This window comes from Symphalangus syndactylus, chromosome 3, assembly GCF_028878055.3.
Source record: "Symphalangus syndactylus isolate Jambi chromosome 3, NHGRI_mSymSyn1-v2.1_pri, whole genome shotgun sequence".
Lineage (NCBI taxonomy): Eukaryota > Metazoa > Chordata > Mammalia > Primates > Hylobatidae > Symphalangus > Symphalangus syndactylus.
This window is the reverse complement of record NC_072425.2, coordinates 142,898,535-142,918,933: the sequence shown is the minus strand read 5'-3', so window position 1 is coordinate 142,918,933 and position 20,399 is coordinate 142,898,535. Positions and strand designations below refer to the sequence as shown.

At 39.1% G+C, this 20,399-nt stretch overlaps 1 protein-coding gene across 1 annotated transcript in view; it reads left to right on the top strand.

Moving 5' to 3' along the window:
• CDON (cell adhesion associated, oncogene regulated) overlaps positions 1 to 20,399 on the top strand; it is a 105,534-nt gene that overhangs the window by 80,780 nt on the left and 4,355 nt on the right. The window contains exons 17-19 of the mRNA XM_055273667.2: positions 1,423 to 1,703; positions 4,370 to 4,449; positions 19,607 to 19,881. Coding sequence (XP_055129642.1) covers positions 1,423 to 1,703; positions 4,370 to 4,449; positions 19,607 to 19,881 — 636 coding nt within the window. The remainder of the gene's footprint in view (positions 1 to 1,422; positions 1,704 to 4,369; positions 4,450 to 19,606; positions 19,882 to 20,399) is intronic.

Genomic DNA, 20,399 nt, shown 5'->3' with positions numbered 1-20,399 from the left:
CTTTAATTGTGTGAGTGCGTGTTGAATCATTAAAAGAGAAGTATTAATCTGGTCATCCGAGCCATATTAGTCAGATTAAAGTCATCCTACTTTGTGACCTGATAATACGTTTAAAAATGGAAAATTCTTATGGTGGTGTTCATTCAGTCATTTATTCAAAAGATAGTCATCGTCTTCTGTATACCAGGCACTATTGTGGACAGTGGAGATGTAATGGTAAATAAAATAAACATAAACACCACGTCTGCCCTCTCAAAGTGTATAGTTTAGTGGAGACCACAAGCAGGTGTACTGAGATTACATACCTGGGCGAGAGCGCACAGTAATGTGGGCAGCTAAGGAAAGGAGGGACACCTAATCCAGCCTTGGCAAGCTCTCCTGCCTTCGAAGAATTTATCCAGACTCCAACAACAAATCTTGGACAGTTTGGACACTCTAGTTTCTAAGAGATATTTTACTTTTTCTAAATATATCTGGTAGATGTGCCTCTGGAAATCAGAGTTTTGAGGCAGTCATTTATATGCTTTTAATAGAAGAAAATAGAAGGCTGGGCGGAGTGGCTCACGCCCATAATCATAGCACTTTGGGAGGCCAAGGTGGGCGGATCACGAGGTCAGGAGATCGAAACCAGCCTGGCTAGCACGATGAAACCCTGTCTCTACTAAAAGTACAAAAAATTAGCCGGATGTGGTGGCACGCACCAGCTACTTGGGAGGCTGAAGCAGGAGAATTGCTTGAACCCGGGAGGCAGAGGTTGCAGTGAGCCAAGATCGCGCCATTGCACTCCAGCCTGGGCAACAAGAGCGAAACTCCATCTCAAAAAGAAAAAAAAAAAAAAGAAAATAGAATCGCTTTCTGCCTTTGGTACTCCCCACCTTCCAAATTGGCTGTAATGACTAAGGAGCTATATGAATGGTCAGCTCCATCCTTTTACTTAACAAAGTTGTTTATTGCTACTTGAAATATCCCACCTAAAGCTAGTCTTTTGTTGTCATTTTATGCAGTTTTTTTTCAGCACTTTGAAGTATAATATATAGGAGTTTAAGCACTTTTTCCTAGTATTGCCAGTACTCTGATAGTTTCGCTTGCCCAATATATTCATTCTCTTTTGAGTAATTTCTCCCGGGTTAATTTTTCTTCCCGTTAACAGAATCACAATTAACTCAGAGTTCACAGCTATCTCTACACTCTATGGAAAATAATAGCAGTAACTTTATTAAAGCATGTCTTACAAGTAGGCTTTAAGTGAACATTTTAAAAATGTTTTTATTTTAGTCTATTTGTAGTTTCTTAGGGGTTTTATCTGTAAGACCTTCTCAGCAAGAAGATTGTCCTTTTTAGTGTCTTACTGTGTGTGTGTGTGTGTGTGTGTGTGTGTGTGTGTGTTTGTGTGTGTGTGTCTGTTTTGTTCTCTTTTAACAGAATATGACCCACCAGGATATCTCTACCAAGGATCAGATATTAATGGGCAGATGGTGGAATACACCACTCTCTCAGGAGCAAGTCAGATAAATGGAAGTGTTCATGGAAGCTTCCTAACCAATGGCGGCCTCAGCAGTGGCTATTCCCACCTTCGCCATAAGGTCCCCAACGGAGTCAATGGAATTGTGAATGGGAGCCTAAATGGAGGGCTTTCCTTCGGGCACACCAACTCTCTAACCAGGACACACGTGGATTTTGAACATCCTCATCATCTAGTGAATGTAAGAGACCTAACTATAAATAAAAGCCCCTCTGTCCCTCAGGGTGCCAAGTACCAGAACAGGGACAGCATGCTTGGCTTTGTTCCGTATAGAAACCTCACACATTTCCTTGAATGGAAACAGCATCGATCACTGGCAGCCCTTTGATCCGGAGTGGTCTTTGTAAGTTGTTTTCTATCGCCAGGTAATAGTTATATTCATCAGTTTAGTTTCATTTTAAAATTATTTAACACTGAAAGTGGAATACCAGCAATGAACAGACTGGAAGTTGTTCTTTAGATGAAATGGAAATACCACTGGACATAGACTAGACCAAATACCTTAAATTTGGTTTCTTGAGAGCAGGGTCTTGAAAATGCAAATGCCGAGAAGAGTCAGGCAGATCAGGAAATTGTGGGAGTGAGATGGTAGCGCTGGAGGAGGCGATGGCCACCTGGAGAGCACAGACAGTGTCTTCAGGAAGCAGCCGCAGTTTGACACTTACAGTCGTCATGGGCTGAGGGCCCAGTGTTGCCAAATTTTCTGATTTTTCAAAACCTCTGTAAATCCAAGTGAAATTGACAGATTTTTACATGCTGGCACCTAGTTCAAATTTTTGAAAACATACGTAGGCCATGCCAAACATCTCTGCAGGCCACCGGGTTGTGACTTCTGACCTTTCATGGGCTTCTTTTGTTTGTTTTGCCCAATATGTTTTGTTGTTGTGGTTGGTAAGCTTTTTACATTTTACAATGTTAGTATTCTTTAGCCACACAAAGAGTGATAAACCCTTAAGACAGCCTTATATCAGAGATAACTAGTTGATAGCGTTTAATTTTCGAAATGGGAGTAGAATGACTAGCATATTTTAGACTTATGCTGGGGTTCTCTGCACTAGAAAGTTTGATTTATGAATTACTTTGGATCAAATAGATAATTTGTTTAATTGATGGAATTAAGCATTCAGTTTTTGTCATTGTTCCGATTACAGATAAATTTACCATGACCCACAATGTGCTACAATTTGATGAAGCTTAGAGGTTTTTTTTGCCCCATCTTCAGTTTATTAAAGATTTGTTAAAATCTATTTGGAGAACAAAACTAATATATACTCATATTTTAAAGCTAGAAATTGAATGGCTTTTATGTGACCTAGCTTTTGTATGTTGCAGAATAAATATTAATTTGCTTTAATGCATCTCATTACTAAAAGAGAATCATGATTTCATTATTTCCTGTGGAAAGATACAGCATGTATTCAGACTTTCTAAACTTTTTTGGTCACCATTCCTAGTCCAAGCTACTACCATCTTCCAAGAAAACTGAAGGAGAGAGCATTAACGTTTGAATAGCACACGCTGTTTCCGTAAGAAGAAAACATAAGGCCAATGTTTGCTTTAGTGTTTGAACACGGAACCTTGGGTTTTTTGCACAATGAATTTCTATTTAAATAATAGGCGCCCCATTTGGTGTACAATGTCAGAAGTTATCTGTGATTCTAAACTATTCGTTTTCTTACTTTTCTGGGTGGGGGAAATAGAGAAATTTTAACAGTGTTAGTGATCCTAAAAGTCATTGCACTAACTTTAACATATTGAGGGATTCAGAGAATCCCTAACCCAGAACATTACCCTGCAGGTTGTGAACTTCATTTTCTGAGCCTTTCAGGTTTGCCCTCAGATGGAATATAGTATAGGAGAGTTCTTTCTCTCGATATGTTCTTAATAATTCCTGTTGCTGGCTGGATCAGAAACACTGAAGGAAATTTTCAGCACTTTTGGTTTGCTTAGATTCTGGCTGCTGTTATGAAATGAATGGAAATGGAAAGTATTCTAGGAAAAACAATTGCCTGAACTTTTCCTAACCTTGAAGGCCTGCTTTGGGTTTGGGTGCAGTGTGACAGCCTCTCCCACCTTTTATCAAATTCAGTTCTGCTGTTTTTCTTCTGAAAGCAGAATTCTGCCTCTGACTATCAGGCTAGTTTAATTTTTAACTTCATTTTTGAAGAACCTTGCTATTTGTCAAGTGAACATTTTACAATGAGGTATGTGTTAATCTGGGCATTTTTCTTAATTGCTGGGCAGTTTCCGCCAAAAGCAACATCCAAATATTAACACACCCCCTCCAAGTCATTGCTGGCTGAAGATCTACTCCATCTGGAAAAATATAGCATGCTTTAAAACTTAGCGTTGTCAAGTGAACAGACCTAATCGAAATAATTACAGGAAAATGAAGATGAGTTTATCATGTGACATCATCTACACAGGTTTTACACCCCGTTTCTCCAACTGGCATCACATGAAATTCTTCCCTGACGGCCGAGAAAAGAGAAATGAACGGAGGCTGTAACATATAATGTATTTTGAGCCCACTAGATTTGAAGGGAAGTGACTAAACTTTTCCCTTCATTTATTTACCTTTGTCTAGTACAGAAATACGTAGGAAAACATGGCAGTGAAGTTTTTGGAATACGGTTTAATATAGTGCAGAACTCTCATTCACTCCTTTGTGAATATGGGTCAGTGATACTCACAATGACGTTGTTCTGGGAGTTAGTTAGAATATACCGTGTGCCCATTTATGGTTGACATGGTTTGTGTGTATTTGTGATTATTTGGTTGCTGGTCTGTGGGCACCTTCAGCATTTCTTCTTCTTTTCTTTTTCTCTGACGCTCCTTCCTATCCAGGGTGGTGGAACGTACATGGCTGTGCCTCAGATTGACCCTCTGGAGTGTGTTAACTGCCGAAATTGTCGAAATAACAATAGGTATGTTAATAATGTATCTGCACAAGCTGTTGTGAATAAGGCATATGCATCCTTTTATTTTTCCCTTCAGCAAAGGAAGTTCTTGGAATTTTACCTAGGATATAAAGTTCAGGATTTGCAATCTTAAGTTTAAGGCCATTACTGATTTTTTGCCTCTGCTTTCCAATTTTTATCTTTTTGTGCCTCGGTTTTGTTAGCTATATAGACACAATCTTAAAGGCTCTGTTTGTCACTGAAATATTATTATAAGGCTTCATGTTTTTGAAAATTTTAAATTAGAGTCATTCTCTGTTATAAAGACTTTATCTTTTCTCACCTTTTATTTTCTACTCTATGTTATGGGATGTTATGAGGATGAATGACAGTGTGTCTGAGTGTTGGGGGGAGGGGGGAACCCTCTGTATATAGTAATTTTTTTCATAGTAATATTACTGAAATTTTCCTACCAGATTATCCAGTGTTTTTTTTTATTCTTAAAATCTTAAGAACATTAAGTAGCAAACCCTTGCTTTGAATTTTGTGTTTTAATTTTAAAAGTGATATGTACTCACAATATTTCAAACAAGATAGAAATATGTAGAGCAATGTGCATTTAACACATAGGATACTCAACACACTTTCCTACGACCTCTCTCTATATTAATCCCAAAGGATTACCAAGCTTTTTGTTGTATTAATGTTGTTTCAGAAATCTTAGTTCTTTCTTTTACATAATGATGTTATTGAATTACATGGTGTCAAAAGTCCTTCCTTCTCAGTCCTAAAACTCTACAACCAAAAAGATTATATCATAGTTAGTACATAAAATAACTGGAGTATGGATTGGAGTTTAGATATTTTATTATTGAGATGATGTTTGACCTACATATTTAAAATGGATTAACAGGTTAAGAGTTCTCTCTGGGAGTTATTGAAACCAGAACTTGAAGAAGGATCAGGCCAACCATCAAATTAAAAGTACATTGTTTCAGCCTGTGTTTGAGAGTTGCAGAACAAAAGCAACAAAGCTTCTTGGAGATTGTTTGTTATCATTTACTTAACCCATTTCAGGGTGTCTATAAAAGAGCCACCTGCTTATTTTATGTACTAAGGTTTGCTTGTTACGTATTTAAATTCTATATGACCCTGGTTTTGAAAATGTTCATAACATTGAAACCACATTTTTGTCTTGAGCTTTTCATGGACTTTACCATAGTTTGTTAGGCAACACGCTAAAGACCTGGTAAAGATGGTTCATGTACCTGGCGAGTAATCAGATGGATTTGGTTACAAGTGGTCTTGCTTAAAAATTTAACGTGTTTTCTTTTGTGGTTCTTGGTCATCAGCAGATCTTGATTCTCCTGGACAATAGAATGGTATAACGACAGGATCTCTGGTCTAAGAATACGTAGACCTGGCTCTGACATAGCTTAAACCTGTGATCTTGCGAAAGTTACATAATGTTTCTGAAGCTATTTCCTTAACTGAAAAGGGGAAAATTGTTCTAGGTAATATAAGATTGCTCCCAACATAATCTGACGGTAGTCTCTGGCAATTTCCTGCCAATCATGTCTTTTTGATGAAGTATCATCTTAATATCAAGAATACATCCCATTTGCTTAGAAGGACTTGCATGACCTCTGCCATTTAAATGACCTTGGATTTGTGGCTATTTGTATGTGTGGTGTGTGTGTGTGTTTGTGTGTGTGTGCGCGCTTGTGTATGTAGTATTTTAGTATTTGAAAGTTTTCATTATACAGTTTTTTTTTCCTTTAAGACAATGGACAATTGTATTTCTATTAATTTTCAAGTTAATGACTTACTACATTTCATGTGTGTGGGTTTTACTGTTATCTGGGAATTTAGGTGAATTCTCTTCAGCTTGGAACACCAGATTCTTTTTCTTCCTGGTTTAAATGTTCTTCCTCCTGAGAATCTACCTGTTTAGCACAAGTCTTTACTTGCCTGCATTGCCTTCAAGGTTAGTCAGTGTCTCACCTGGCTCCCAGGAGCAACTGTATGATTTTGACACTTAATAATTGGACAGATAAGTATCAATAAGTACCTATCTTCAGCTCTAGAAAATTTGAATTATTAAATTTAAAGATTTTAAGTCTTTTCACTTTGGAATTGAGAACAGGTAACTCCTCTTAGGATCTTACAAATGACAAAATTTGTAAAAAGCTGTGAATGCTGAAAGGTAGATGATACGTGGTTTACTCTCAAAATATAGAAAATTGTAGTCAATTTATGCTTTTAGAATATAGACATTGTTACTATGAATGAGTTTGCATTTCTGAATGTCAGCTGAAATAGTGTCAACATAAAAAGAAGCACAATGTCAGTTGTTGTATGAGGGCTATCAAGTGAGCCTCATAGGGTTTTTGGCTGTTCAGTCAAACAAAACAAACATTTACTGAGCACTACCCAGGCTCTGGACTAGGTTCTGAGGTGTTTCCCTGTAGAAGGAATGTAAGAACAGTCATGGACGTAGAAAGGATAATGTTTACATAAGAGTGAATAGGCGACTTCAGTGGTTCTCAAACTTTAGCGTGCATCACTTGAAACACTTAATAAAAATGCAAATTACTAGGCTCTACTCCTTCTCCTATTCTTAGACCAGAGTTTCCGATTCAGCAGGTCTAGGGTGGGGCCTGAGAATTTGCATTTCTAATGAGTTCCCAGATGGTACTGATGCTCGTGGTCCTGGGACCATGCTTTGAGAACCACTGGAATAATTTGACAAGCTGTGAAGTGCACCTAGAGAATAGTAGGATATTAAAATTGGAAAACTGGACCGAGTTTATATCATGGATAACCCTGAATGTCAAGGTTTAGTAGTTTATTTAATGAACAAGTCCTATTAAATACTATTACTTAATAATAGTCCTATTAAATATTATTTATTAAATAAGCAAGTTTATTTAATAAACAAGGCCCTTTATTGAGTGCCTGTCATGTACTAGGTACTGGCCTAGGCCCTGCCTTCAGAGAGTCCATAGTCTAACAATAGTGATTCTCAGGCAGAGGTAGGGATATAGTGAGTAGAGTTTGAAGAAGCACGTTGAGTTTTATAATTTTATATTTAAAGAATAGAAAAAATCTCTTATGTCTGTAATGTCTATGTATACAAGGGTATGCGATTTTTATATTAATCAAAAGGGGATATGCATTAAATGTTGAGAAACACTGGGGTAGCAGCATCATAATTGTTGCAAAGCTTGTTGAGAATGGGAATGATCTGTTCAGATATGCTCAGGCGGGATGAAAGATGGCGGTGCACAGGAGGGAAGGGAGGGAGGGAACCAGTGAGATATGGGTAGAACAAAGGCCTCAGCCTTCATGAGGGAATGGGGATGAAGAGGAAGGGATGAGTGAGACTGCAGATGTGGAGTCTTCAGGACTTGGCCATTGACTGATAGGGATCTAGAAAAACAGAAGATTCCAGATGCGTAAGAAGTTTCAAACATGGATGACCTGGGTGGTAGTCATAGTAATAAGAAACTTAATAAAAATCTATGTCATGAAAAGGTGATGAATTTGGTTTTAGAGTTGAAGTATGAGTTGATACCTTAAGTCAAGGAGAAAGATGAAAATGCTGGTCTTGGGTTCAGGGGGTAGAATGGAACTATGATACAGATTTAGGACCATTTTAAGTTCTATCCAAGTAATAGAACTTAAAAACAGATGACACCAAAGGAGACAATATCCTTGGCAGATTGATTATTTTTATATATTTAATTCTTTGATGCATTTATTTGCTTTTATTTCTTATGTATTTAAAGTGATTAGACATTCTTTTTATAAGGCATCATATCTTTTATTATTTTTTCTTACTGCCTTGATACATCTTCAGAGAATAACAGAGATAGGAAAAGGAGAATGATAAAATAAGGAGAGTAAAAAAGAAAAAGAGAATTCTCTCACTCCCTCCCTCCCTCCCTCCCTCCCTTCCTTACTTCCTACCTACCTACAAATGTTTGCTGCAGGTCTGTAGTGGGCCAAACACCAAAGTAGGTACTGGGGATATGGCAGTGAGCATAACAGGCATTGCTCCTGCCTGCGTGGAGCTTAGAGTTTAATAGGAGAGACATATCTTTTAAGAAAATGACATAAATCGGCTGGGTGTGGTGGCTCATGCCTCTAATCCCAGCACTTTGGGAGGCTATGGCGGGTGGATCACCTGAGGTCGGGAGTTTGAGACCAGCCTGACCAACATGGTGAAACCCCGTCTCTACTAAAAATACAAAAATTAGCTGGGCATGGTGGCAAGTGTCTGTAATCCCAGCTACACGGGAGGATGAAGCAGGAGAATCACTTGAACCCGGGAGGCGGAGGTTGCAGTGAGCCAAGATCATGCCACTGCACTCCAGGCTGGGCGACAAGAGCGAAACTCTGTCTCAAAAGAAAAAAAAATGACATAAATCATAAAAATGAATATGTAATTAAATCTGGATGCTTTAAAGGAAAAGTAAAGAATGTGGTAGAGAGGAAAGTCCTCTCTAAGCAAGTGGCATTTTGCTGAGCTCTGAAGATTTATAAAATTAGGTCTAAGGGAAGGAGATAGGTTTAGAGCTTTCCAGACAAAGGGGACCATTTATACACAATCTCTAAAACAGAATGCCCGAATCCTCAAAGAACTTAAAGAAGGCCAACATAGCAGAAACCTAGTAAGTGGAGGAGTCAGAATTAAAAGGTGAGTGAAATCAGATCACACAGAGCCATGGCACGTCTGGTTTTAAGCAGGAATTCGTGGATGGTTTTAAGCAGGAATTCGGTTGTGGTTTTTTTTGTTTGTTTTGTTTTGTTTTTTTTCTGAGACAGAATCTCACTCTGTCACCCAGGCTGGAGTGCAGTGGCATGACCTTGGCTCACTGCAACCTCCACCTCCCGGGTTCAAGCAATTCTCTGCCTCAGCCTCCCAAGTAGCTGGGATTACAGGTGCCCCCCACCACACCTGGCTAATTTTTTGTATTTTTAGTAGAGATGGAGTTTCACCATGTTGGTCAGGCTGATCTTGAACTCCTGACCTCATGATCCACCCATCTCGGCCTCCCGAACTGCTGGGATTACAGGCATGAGCTACCACGCCCAGCCGAATTTGGGTTTTTAAAGAACACTCTGGATGCAGTTTGGAGACTAAATTGGATGGGGCAGGAGAGGATACCCGGAGACTAGTTAGATGGCCGTTGCAGTAGTCCAGATGAGAAACAGTAGACTAGCATAGTTGTAGGGAGAGAAAGTGAAGAATTTTGAGAGATTTAGGATTTAGAAAGAGATGAGTCTGAGGGATAAAAAAAAAAAAAAAAAGACCAAGTAATTGTTGAAGAGGCCAGTGGAGGAAGCAGTTGAAGATGATGTCTAGGTGTCTGGGTGCAGTCATTGAGGCAGAAAACACTGCAGGAGATGAAGAGGAGCTGCTGCTCCACAGTGTACTTCTGCGAAGTTGTCCTCTGAGATCTGGTAGTGCCTCTGCAATTCACCTTCTTTGTTCCACAGATACTAAGAACTGGAGAAGTCTTGGGTGGGGCCTTTCCCATATGGACTCCTACCTGCCCTGTGCCCTGCCCTCCAGGTTCTTTTTTCTCTGCCTTCTCAGTTGTAAACTTAAGCATATTTCTTGGAGTGAGCTTTTAAGAAACAAGACATTGCCAATCCTTGACTCCTTTTATCACCCATCTATTTTAGTAATAACCATCTGGAGGGAAAATGTTGCCTCTATTATGTAAATGAGAGTATGATGTGAAAAGTTGAGAACAGGTGAGGAGTGGGTGCACTATATAGATGTGTGGGGAAGTTTACTTGATTCTGGGGCTCTTGTGACATGCTATAAATGACTGCTTGCCTCATTGTGTTCCATTACCTTGAATCCTTTTTAGTTTCTCTTGGTTTTCTTTTGTTTTTTTGAGACAGAGTCTCACTCTGATACCCAGGCTGGAGTGCAGTGGTGTAGTCTTGGCTCACTGCAACGCCACTTCCTGGGTTCAAGCGATTCTCATGCCTCAGCCTCCCTAGTAGCTGGAATTACAGGCATGTGCCACCGTGGCTGGCTAATTTTTTTGTATTTTTAGTAGACACAGAGTTTTGCCGTGTTGGCTAGGCTGGTCTCAAACTCCTGGCCTCATGTGATCTGCCCGCCTCGGCCTCCCAGTGTTCTGAGATTACAGGCGTGAGCTACTGTGCCTGACCCCTTTGCAGTTTTTAAGAGTAATATGTAAAGCTCACTATGAACACCTAGAAAGAAGTGTATTTAATGCAGCTTTGCAGAGAGCCAGTTCCTTACACCAGAGACCTAATCAAGAAATCCTTGTGCCATTTGGGTATTTCAAGAGTTAAACGGATTTTAATCAAAAAACATCAAAAGCTTTCTACCCTTCTCTTCTCTTCTTCTCTCCTGAATTCAAAAGGCAGTAATGCAGTTCTGGATATGTAATCAAATGTGGCTTATTAGTTGCTTGGCTAGTTTAATGGAAAGGGATTGACATTAAATCTGGTCTTTTTTAGCATCAGCCTTGATAATTTGTAAGAGAGAGTAGAGAGGACACTGATGAAATTCACAGATGAACCAACTGAGAGATCCCATCAGGAAGGAATGAGAAATTAACTTGAAGGGTCTTAGAGAGACTGGAGATGGACAGGAAGTCTCCCAGCAAAAATCAGCTTGGAAAAATTATATAATTCATCTGGGAAAAAAAGTACAAGTTACATGGCTGATAGTCAAGCGAAGTAGTGAAACTATTGAGAACAGTGCTTTAGAGAACAAAGATACTACAAATGACTTCAGAGTTTTGTATGATGACAACCTTAAAAGTCTGTGTGTTGGATTTGGGAATGCTCTTTCACCAACTGGAAACCCTCCGTGGATGTCAGATGTCCTCTGATGACAACAACACGTAGAGATGAATATGAGAACATTAATTATTATTATTATTTTATTTATTTTTTGAGATGGAGTCTCGCTCTGTCACCGAGGCTGGAGTGCAGTGGCGCGATCTCGGCTCACTGCAGGCTCCACCTCCCGAGTTCACGCCATTCTCCTGCCTCAGCCTCCCTAGTAGCTGGGACTACAGGCGCCCGCCACCACGCCTGGCTAATTTTTTATATTTTTAGTAGAGACAGGGTTTCACCGTGTTAGCCAGGATGGTCTCGATCTCCTGACCTCGTGATCTGCCTTCCTCAGCCTCCCAAAGTACTGGGATTACAGGCGTGAGCCACCAGAGAACATTAATTATAATAGTAGTTCTTTCCGGCCTAAGGTTTGATCTACCAGTTGGTTTGCTAAGTATGAAAACAACAGTTGTCCAGTTCACCTGAGCTTTTTCTTCCAGCAGAAAACATGCATTCAGCTTCTCTTCCATCTATGGTAATCTCCCTATTTCCCTAAGAAATTCAGAGTGCTGTGTTGAATTTTAAAAATTGATCAGTACTTTCCTTTTGGGGAAATTATATATCTCCCCAAGTCTGTCTTCTACTTCTAAAATGGAGACGTAGGGCCTGTTGTCAGGAAGTCAGGGAGTCCAGCTTTTTGTCTTTCTTTATAAGCTCGTGTGTGTCTGTCAACTTGCCATGTTCAGGAATACACTCAGTCATTTGTTGTCACTCAACATTTACTGTCATGTTTTATGTGACAGCTGCTGATAAATTAATTCCCAAAAGGAAACTCCCGCTCTAATGCTGCGGTCATCGCGGCATCCAACAGAGCAGACATCGAGAAGGGAAGACAGCTGTGGCCCTGGAGTGGTACCATCAGGGTTCTTTAGGTAGTAACTGATAAGCTCCCGAAAATAAGAACTGGGTCAGCAAAATGACACAGTGACAAGTGGAAACAGCAGAGGTGAGTGGATTTTTAACATAAACTACCGGCCAGGTGCGGTGGCTCAAGTCTGTAATCCCAGCACTTTGGGAGACTGAAGCAGGCAGATCGCGAGGTCAGAAGTTCAAGACCAGCCTGACCAACATGGTGAAACCCCATCTCTACTAAAAATACAAAAATCAGCCAGGTGTGGTGGTGTGCGCCTGTAATCTCAGCTACTCTGGAGGCTGAGGCAGGAGAATTGCTTGAATCCGGGAGGCAGAGGTTGCGGTGAGCCGAGATCGTGCCACTGCACTCCAGCCTGGCGACAGAGCAAGACTCTGTCTCAAAAAAAAAAAAAAAAAACCAAACATAAACTACCACCAAGATGTAACTATTTTAGAAGGCTCAAGAATATATGCATGAGAATAAGCATCACACATCCAAGAAATTCACGGATAGTTCTTTCCCTCTAGGCATAATCAAAAGAGGAAACTTAATGCAAACATTATATAATCACCTAATCAGAGTAATTCTGTACATAATTATGCTTAACAAATATTCAACTGTGTAATCAGAAGTGGAATATTTCAAATACATTCTAGAAAATATTTCAGAGGTGTTGTATAGTTTTACAAGAATATTCTTCCAAGCACAATCCTATACTACTCTTCCAATCTTCTATTTCCTAGTCTGTGTTATTCAGAGTGTTGCTTAAAGAACATTTTATTATTTTTTGTGATACCACAATAGAGTCATTTTCCTATCTTTCAGATTGGTCAGACAGGCCTTTCCTGTGTTACTAAAAGGTATCTTAGTAAACTAACAGGTCCCAGACCACCTGAGGTTTTACAAAACAGCTTAGATTTTTGTATGTAGCAAGATGCATAGAGCTACATTTACTCAATGTTTTTAAACTTAAGATTAAACAAAGTAGTTTCATTGAGCTAGAGAAAACTCAGTAAAAACTTTTATTCCACGTTAAGCCAGTAATAACTGCATTTGAAAGACCATTTGAGAAGCCTAAGATAGTGAAGTTACAAACTATTTGCATTATATAAACTGTAAAATGTGCATCGTGAGAGCATTTTATTGAATGTCATGTTTGCAGACATTTGTCCTGTTTTCTTATTTACTACCTTAGATTTGTCTCTTAAGTTTACATATGTACAGATATGATTTTTGTGATCATCTAATTGCTTTGGAAATTTTAACTAAAGCATTATTAGTAAAATATTTGTTTTCACGGGCCAGGCGTGGTGGCTCACGCCTGTAATCCCAGCACTTTGAGGGATTAAGGTGGGCGGATCACCTGAGGTCGGGAGTTCAAGACCAGCCTGACCAACATGGAGAAACCCTGTCTCTACTAAAAATACAAAATTAGCTGGACATGGTGGTGCATGCCTGTAATCCCAGCTACTCAGGAGGCTGAGGCAGGAGAATCGCTTGAACCCAGGAGGCAGAGGTTGCAGTGAGCCGAGATCACGCCATTGCACTCCAGCCTGGGCAATGAGAGTAAAACTTCATCTCAATAATAATAATAATAATAGTTTTCATATATCATATCTGGTTATATTCAGAGCAGACTATATTCCTTTTTAGCAGACGATGTTCTTTATGCCTGTATCTCAACATGTAACCCCTAAGTTAAAGCCATTTTTATGCTGACACATGTAGACATCTGGAATTGAACTAAAAGTAATATAACTGAATCATTTACATTTGGTTAGCTAATTGGTTAATTACTGATGATTATGAGTTAAGATTCAGTGTACTAGAAAATTTTAAATCAATGTGGTTTATGCTGAAATTCAGGTTACAGTTGCTTTACAGCTCTAACTCCCAAGTATGTTACTGTCAACACCACTCTAGTGATTGAGGGTCATAGTTCAGAATAAAGTAAACACTGCTATGATTTCCTGTTTTACTTATCTGAAAAACAGATGCTAAAGAGTAGGTAATAGGAAATTGTATTTCTCTCTTGCTAAATATCTGTAATTTCTTTAAGAAGTGTGTGTATTTCATATGCCAGTTAGCTCCCAGCACATAAAACCTGTGTCAACACGCTGATGACCACACTTGCGGTTGGCCCTTACGCCTCTGTCTCGCCCGCTCCTCCAGTCCTGCCCCATGCGTAAAACTTCACTGTCACTCTGACAGAAGTACTTTACAAACTATTGGTCTGCCTTTAGACTTCATTAAAAAATCTCATTCTGTAACTTGGCTTTAAATTAAAGACAAGAGCAGAAAAAAAGAAATTAAACAGAAGGAAGCAGAAGGCTTTAAGGGCATCTCATTGTCTGGCAAGTCATCATTGTTTTGTTATATCAGCATTATGAGTTCACTCAAGTTCATTCTATGTAAACAAGTTATTAATTTCTAATATTTTGTAGGGAGCTGTCCTAGGTTTTCAAATTCTGGCAAATATGTGTATGTGTGTTTTTTTTCCTACATCTTAATTTTACTTCTTTTAAATGAAAACTTTTCTTTCTGATCTGATACTTCTTCATCTTTAAAATATAGGTTTTAGCCAGGCGTGGTGGCCCACACCTGTAATTCTAGCACTTTAGGAGGCTGAGGTAAGAGGATTGCCTGAGCCTAAGAGTTCAAGACCAGCCTGGGCAACATAATGAGACCCCTTCTCTACAAAAAAAATTTAAAAATTTTTCAGGAATGGTAGCACGTGCCTGTAGTCTGATTGAGTCTGATGCAATATGGAAGAATATACTGGGACTGGTCTGTACCTAGAATGTGGGAAGTGCCCTATTCTCATAGCCTCAGCTACTCTGGAGGCTGAGGTGGGAGGATCACATGAGCCAGGGAGGTCAAGGGTGCAGTGAGCCATGATCGTACCCAGCCTGGGCAACAGAGTGAGACCCATAAAGAAAATACAAGTTTCTTGTAGCTTTTTATTACCTCCAGATTCTTGCGGAGCAATGCGACATCAAGGCAGAAGATCACTTAGTGTATTTTAGGCCATCACTGTTGAGGGATTTCATTAAGTACCTGACTGTGCTGTGTGTCCTAAGGTATCTGACACTGAGAACTGTCATTGCCTTTGCTCCAGGAGATTGAAGTGTAAGTCAGACAACTTTGAAGCAGACAGATAATAGAAGGACCTTACAGATCACAGAATCAATATTGAACTAGGACAGAAATAACTACTATCATGATACAGAAAGCTCAAGGTGTATCTGTTCATTCTCACTTTACTATACGTGTCTCATCTTACTATTGGGCATGGGCTACTATAAGGTACTTTGACTATTAGTTTAATTGTTGCTCCCTGATCATTAAAAAAGGAAAAAGTCTGGTGTTCTAATGTTTATCATTTTTAAAAAACATTTTTGAGGTCCTATTATGTGTCATTTTCTATGTGCTTGGTGCTAGCCATTATGACATTAGTTAGAGTTTAATGTGAATTAGGACTTTTACCACTTTCCAGACAATACAAATACTTTAGAACATTTTAACTCCATTTCCCTCTCCAGTGTTTTGTGTTATTTTCGTCATATGTTTGTATTCTAAAAATATTAAAAATCCTCTAAGATATTAAAATTACTGCTTTTGCAATCCATATTTATTCAGAATTCCCCGCATTCCTTTTTTGTTGCTACTCATTCCTTTCTGTATTTCCTTTTTTTAAAAAATCTGTTGCTAGTCATTTTCCTTCAACTTGAAGAACTTCCCTTAATATTTCTTATAGTACAAGACTGAAGGTGACAGATTTTCCCGGCTTTTTTATCTAAGAATATCTTTAATTTGTCTTCCTTTTTGAAGGATTTTTTTCTTTTTTTTTTTTAACTGCTAATTGACTTCTAGATTGGCAGTTACTGTCTTTCTGTACTTTAAAGACATTATTCTGTTACTTTATTGCTTCCATCATTTCTGTTGAAAAATCATCAGTACAGCTATTGTTGTTCCCTTTCAAGGTAATACTTTTTCTTCTGGCTGCTTTTTTTGATTTTTGTCTTTGTATTTTGCTTCTACCCATTTAATTATTGGCATTGATCAGTGTAATTTTCTTTGTATTTATTCTGCCTGGGGTCCACAGAGCTTCTTGGATCTGCAGCTTGAGCTTTCATCAGGTTTAGAAAACTCTTAGCTTCTATGTCTCCAATGCGGCTTCTGTTCCATTCTCTCTTTTCCCCCTGCAGAGAGGCTCCAGTTAAACACAGTTTTACGCCATACGGTGCCTCCTATGTTCCTTCAGCTGCTTTCATATTTTCCATCCCTTGTCGTGGGAACCGATTGTGCTTCGTGGTCAACAATCCTCTTCGCCTGTGCCCAGCATGCTCTTATCCCCATGTGTTGAGTTCTTAAAGTTCAGTTACTTTACTGTTAATTTCAGAATTTCCAAGTGATTATTATTATTAGATTCTAGTTCTCTGTTAAAATTCTTGTCATCTACTTTATTGAATGTATTCATCCAGTTTTTAAAATCTTTGCTCACTCACTATCTGAATCACTTGTTTTTCTCTTGTTCTTGTCTCCTGATGTGCCCAGTACTTTTTATTGAATTTTATTTTATTTTTTTGAGATGGAGTTTCGCGCTTCTTGCCCAGGCTGGTGTGCAATGGCGTGATCTCGGCTCACCACAACCTCTGCGTCTCAGGTTCAAGCGATTCTCCTGCCTCAGCCTCCTGAGTAGCTGGGAAAGGCATGCGCCACCACGCCTGGCTAACTTTTTGTATTTTTTAGTAGAGACGGGGTTTCTCCATGTTGATCAGGCTTGTCTCGAACTCCTGACCTCAGGTGATCCACCCGCCTCGGCCTCCCAAAGTGCCGGGATTAAAGGCGTGAGCCACTGCAACCAGCCTTTTTATTGAATTTTACACATCAGATAGACAAACTTGCAGAGTTTCTGGAAGATGTTTTCCCCTCTAGAAAGGATTTACTTCTGCCTTTGGCAGGCAGTTGGACAAAGGCCAGATCACTTTAAGTCATTCCGGGATTGACGTGGTTTGCTCCTGAGCTGCAGTCTTTGTCAAAGCCCTCTCTGCTCTCTTCCTGCTTCACTCTTCACTCTTTCAGTGCCTACCACGATGTCTGACCTAAGGAAGGTATTTAGCAAATGCTTTCTCAATAAAGGGTTCTTTCAGATAAGGTTAGTTATATAGATGGATAATCATTAAATTCTCAGTAGTAGTAGTCTGAATTCACAAAGGCTTTTCTCCCCCCAACCTTGCCCCACATTTCACCCTGTTTAGAGTCTGTAGATTCCATGCATTGAATACATTCAGGGGGACTTGGGGGTTCCCTGAATATTGGGAGACTAAGAACAAAATGCAAGAAAGGAAGACACTGATCACATGGACATTTTTAAGTGGGTTTCAGATTAGTGCTCACCTTTGCCAGCATCCAGAAAATTTTTTTATAAGTTTAGGGTTGGATAAAATAGACGAGAGTAAGTCAGGAATGCCGTACTCTTCTGCAGTCATGACACGTCTAGACCAGTGCTCAGATTGTGGCTCCAGTTAACGTCCTTCTGCACCAGAGCTTACTTCACTATTTATTCACTGAAGACATGCGTGGAAACACATAGGTTATATCTAAATCAGGCATTTTTTTGCTATAGAATTAAACATTGAAATTAGAGTCATATTAGAAAATACCATACTCAAATTATTCTGCACAGATGAATACTTGTCACACTTTACTTACCAGGTGACTGGTCTCTGAATTTAATTATCTATATAGCGAGTATATTTCTGTATTTGAAATTAAAGTTGGAGTTATTTAAATTAAAGATTTGGTTTGCTGACAGATTATCTTATTCTCTTTCAGGTTCATATCTGTCTTCACGCATAAGATTTGGCATTTCCAATAACTTGAATGAGTATAACTGCTAGCAACAGTTGATTAGACTTTTACTGATTTTTCTTTGCCCCAGAAACATATCAGCCCATGTTTAAAGAATGCAAATCCAAATAATTCTTATCTTCATTGCCTAACATTATCTAGCTCCAGGGTACTACTGGTCAGTCCTATGTGTTTCCTACCTAACATGTCCAAATCAAAGCCCAGTGCAATGTCATCTCCAGACTTTTCTTACTCCCAATTTTAGGGGGAAAAAAAAAGTGTCTCTGAGGCTCCAACTTCCAGTAATGGTGAAATAGCTTGATCGTCAACAGATAATAATGATAAAATCTGGATAATTTGAAAGTATAGGAGAATAAGCAGAAGCAGGCAGAAACTGAATAAGAGTCTACCCTTGCAATAAAATGTGTGAGATTTACGAGTTTATGGGTTTTTGTCTGAAAGCAGTCTCCAATCTTAGGGCAAAGATGCAAGCAGAAGCTATCAGAGAACTGAGTTTGATGCCAACAGAGCAACCAGAAAATTAAAAGGAAAATCTAGTTTAAAAAAAAATTAGTATACATGTGAAGAAACAGGAAAATGTGATAATTACTTAAGGGAAAAAAAGTCAATAGAAACAGACTCTGAGACGACCCAGATGTCACAATTAGCAGATAATGACTTTAAGCAGCCATTATAAATATGTTCAAGGATTTAAAGGAAGGTATACACATAATAAATGAACATACGGGGAATTTCAACTGATAAACAGAGCTGGTACGAAAGACCAAATGGAAATTCCAGAGCTAAAGAGCTTAATAACTAAAATGGAAAATTTACTAGATGAGCTTAACAGCTGTTGGAGACCAGAAGTTAACGGACAAGAAGATAGATCAGTAGAAATTGTCCAGTCTGAAGAACAGAAAGAAAAAAATTAAAGAAAACACACATTGTAGGTAAAGGCGGGAAGTAAAAGTAGAACAAAATTGACATGAAATGCTCAGTGGTAATAAATTCCAGCAATTAATTCTGTGAAGAAAAAAGTTGAAAAATTAAAAATTCCTGGATTTTGAATGTCTAATCCTTATAGCGTTTCCTCCAAGAATGGGGGGAACACACCATCTGATTTCAAAGCAGGGTGTTTTTGGTTAACTTTCCCAAGGTTGTTTCTTTCATGTGTCCATACATTTCTTAGCTTCCTGTCCTCCTCTTCCTCTTTTATTCTCTCATTCTTCCCAGTAGCTAATGGCCTTTTCCTTCTGGGTGCTACTTTTGGGAGCCAGTTAATAATGAAGTAGATGACTTCTGACAGTGGACTGAGACAAAGGAAGCCTGTGTGCAGGGACATTGAATAAGGACACATTCTTAAGTATTCTTTTGGTGTATTCTCCTGTTGTATGGCACTTTCACTATCATTTTGAAATTCTCAGTATTTCAAATCATAGTGAATCATTCAGTTGTTTTTAAGCATCACTCTTTCTTAAGAGTCTGTGAATACAGAATACCAAATGATATTTCAGAATAGGCTTATTTTAATTATTGGTTCCTGTAGTCACAATTCTGTTTCTTTTGATTTAAACTCTGCAGGTGTTTCACCAAAACCAATAGCACTTTCAGCAGCAGCCCTCTTCCTGTGGTCCCTGTGGTAGCACCTTATCCTCAGGACGGTTTGGAAATGAAGCCCCTCAGTCACATGAAGGTGCCTGTATGCCTGACTTCCGCAGTCCCTGATTGTGGCCAGTTGCCGGAGGAGAGCGTCAAGGACAATGTGGAACCAGTCCCTACTCAGCGTACCTGCTGTCAGGACATTGTAAATGACGTCAGCTCTGATGGCGCAGAAGATCCAGCAGAGTTCAGCAGAGGTCAGGAAGGCATGATCAACCTTAGGATTCCAGATCGTCTTCAGTTAGCTAAGAGCTGTGTATAGGAAGGTGATGCTTTCAGAGTTTCCCCTCTATGATTAGTTTACATATTTCTTGGGAGACTGGGCGGGGTGCTGGGTCCTTCAAGAAAAGATAGGACTCAAGATAAAGGATTCTTTGAAATTCTGTTATTACTCATGTCCTTCATCTCAGGCTGTCAGTCCCATCACACTTTGGAAAATCTATTTGGAAATAGGCTTTGATTTCATTCGTAGGGTAACAGAAGACTTGCTGGAAGAACGCATTTTGTGAACATGAGCCCCATTTTGATTTGAATTGGTTCTGGAGTTGTAACCTTTCAGGTGGTTATTTTAGGGCTTTTAAGGGGTTGCTTTACTCCTCAGGTGAATTGTATAGCTTCTCATGAGAGCTCAACTTTATTTTAAACCTTTTAAACCTTCTGTCTCCCTCAAATTCAAACCAAACACAAACCAGGTTCTATTTATGCTCGTTTTTCT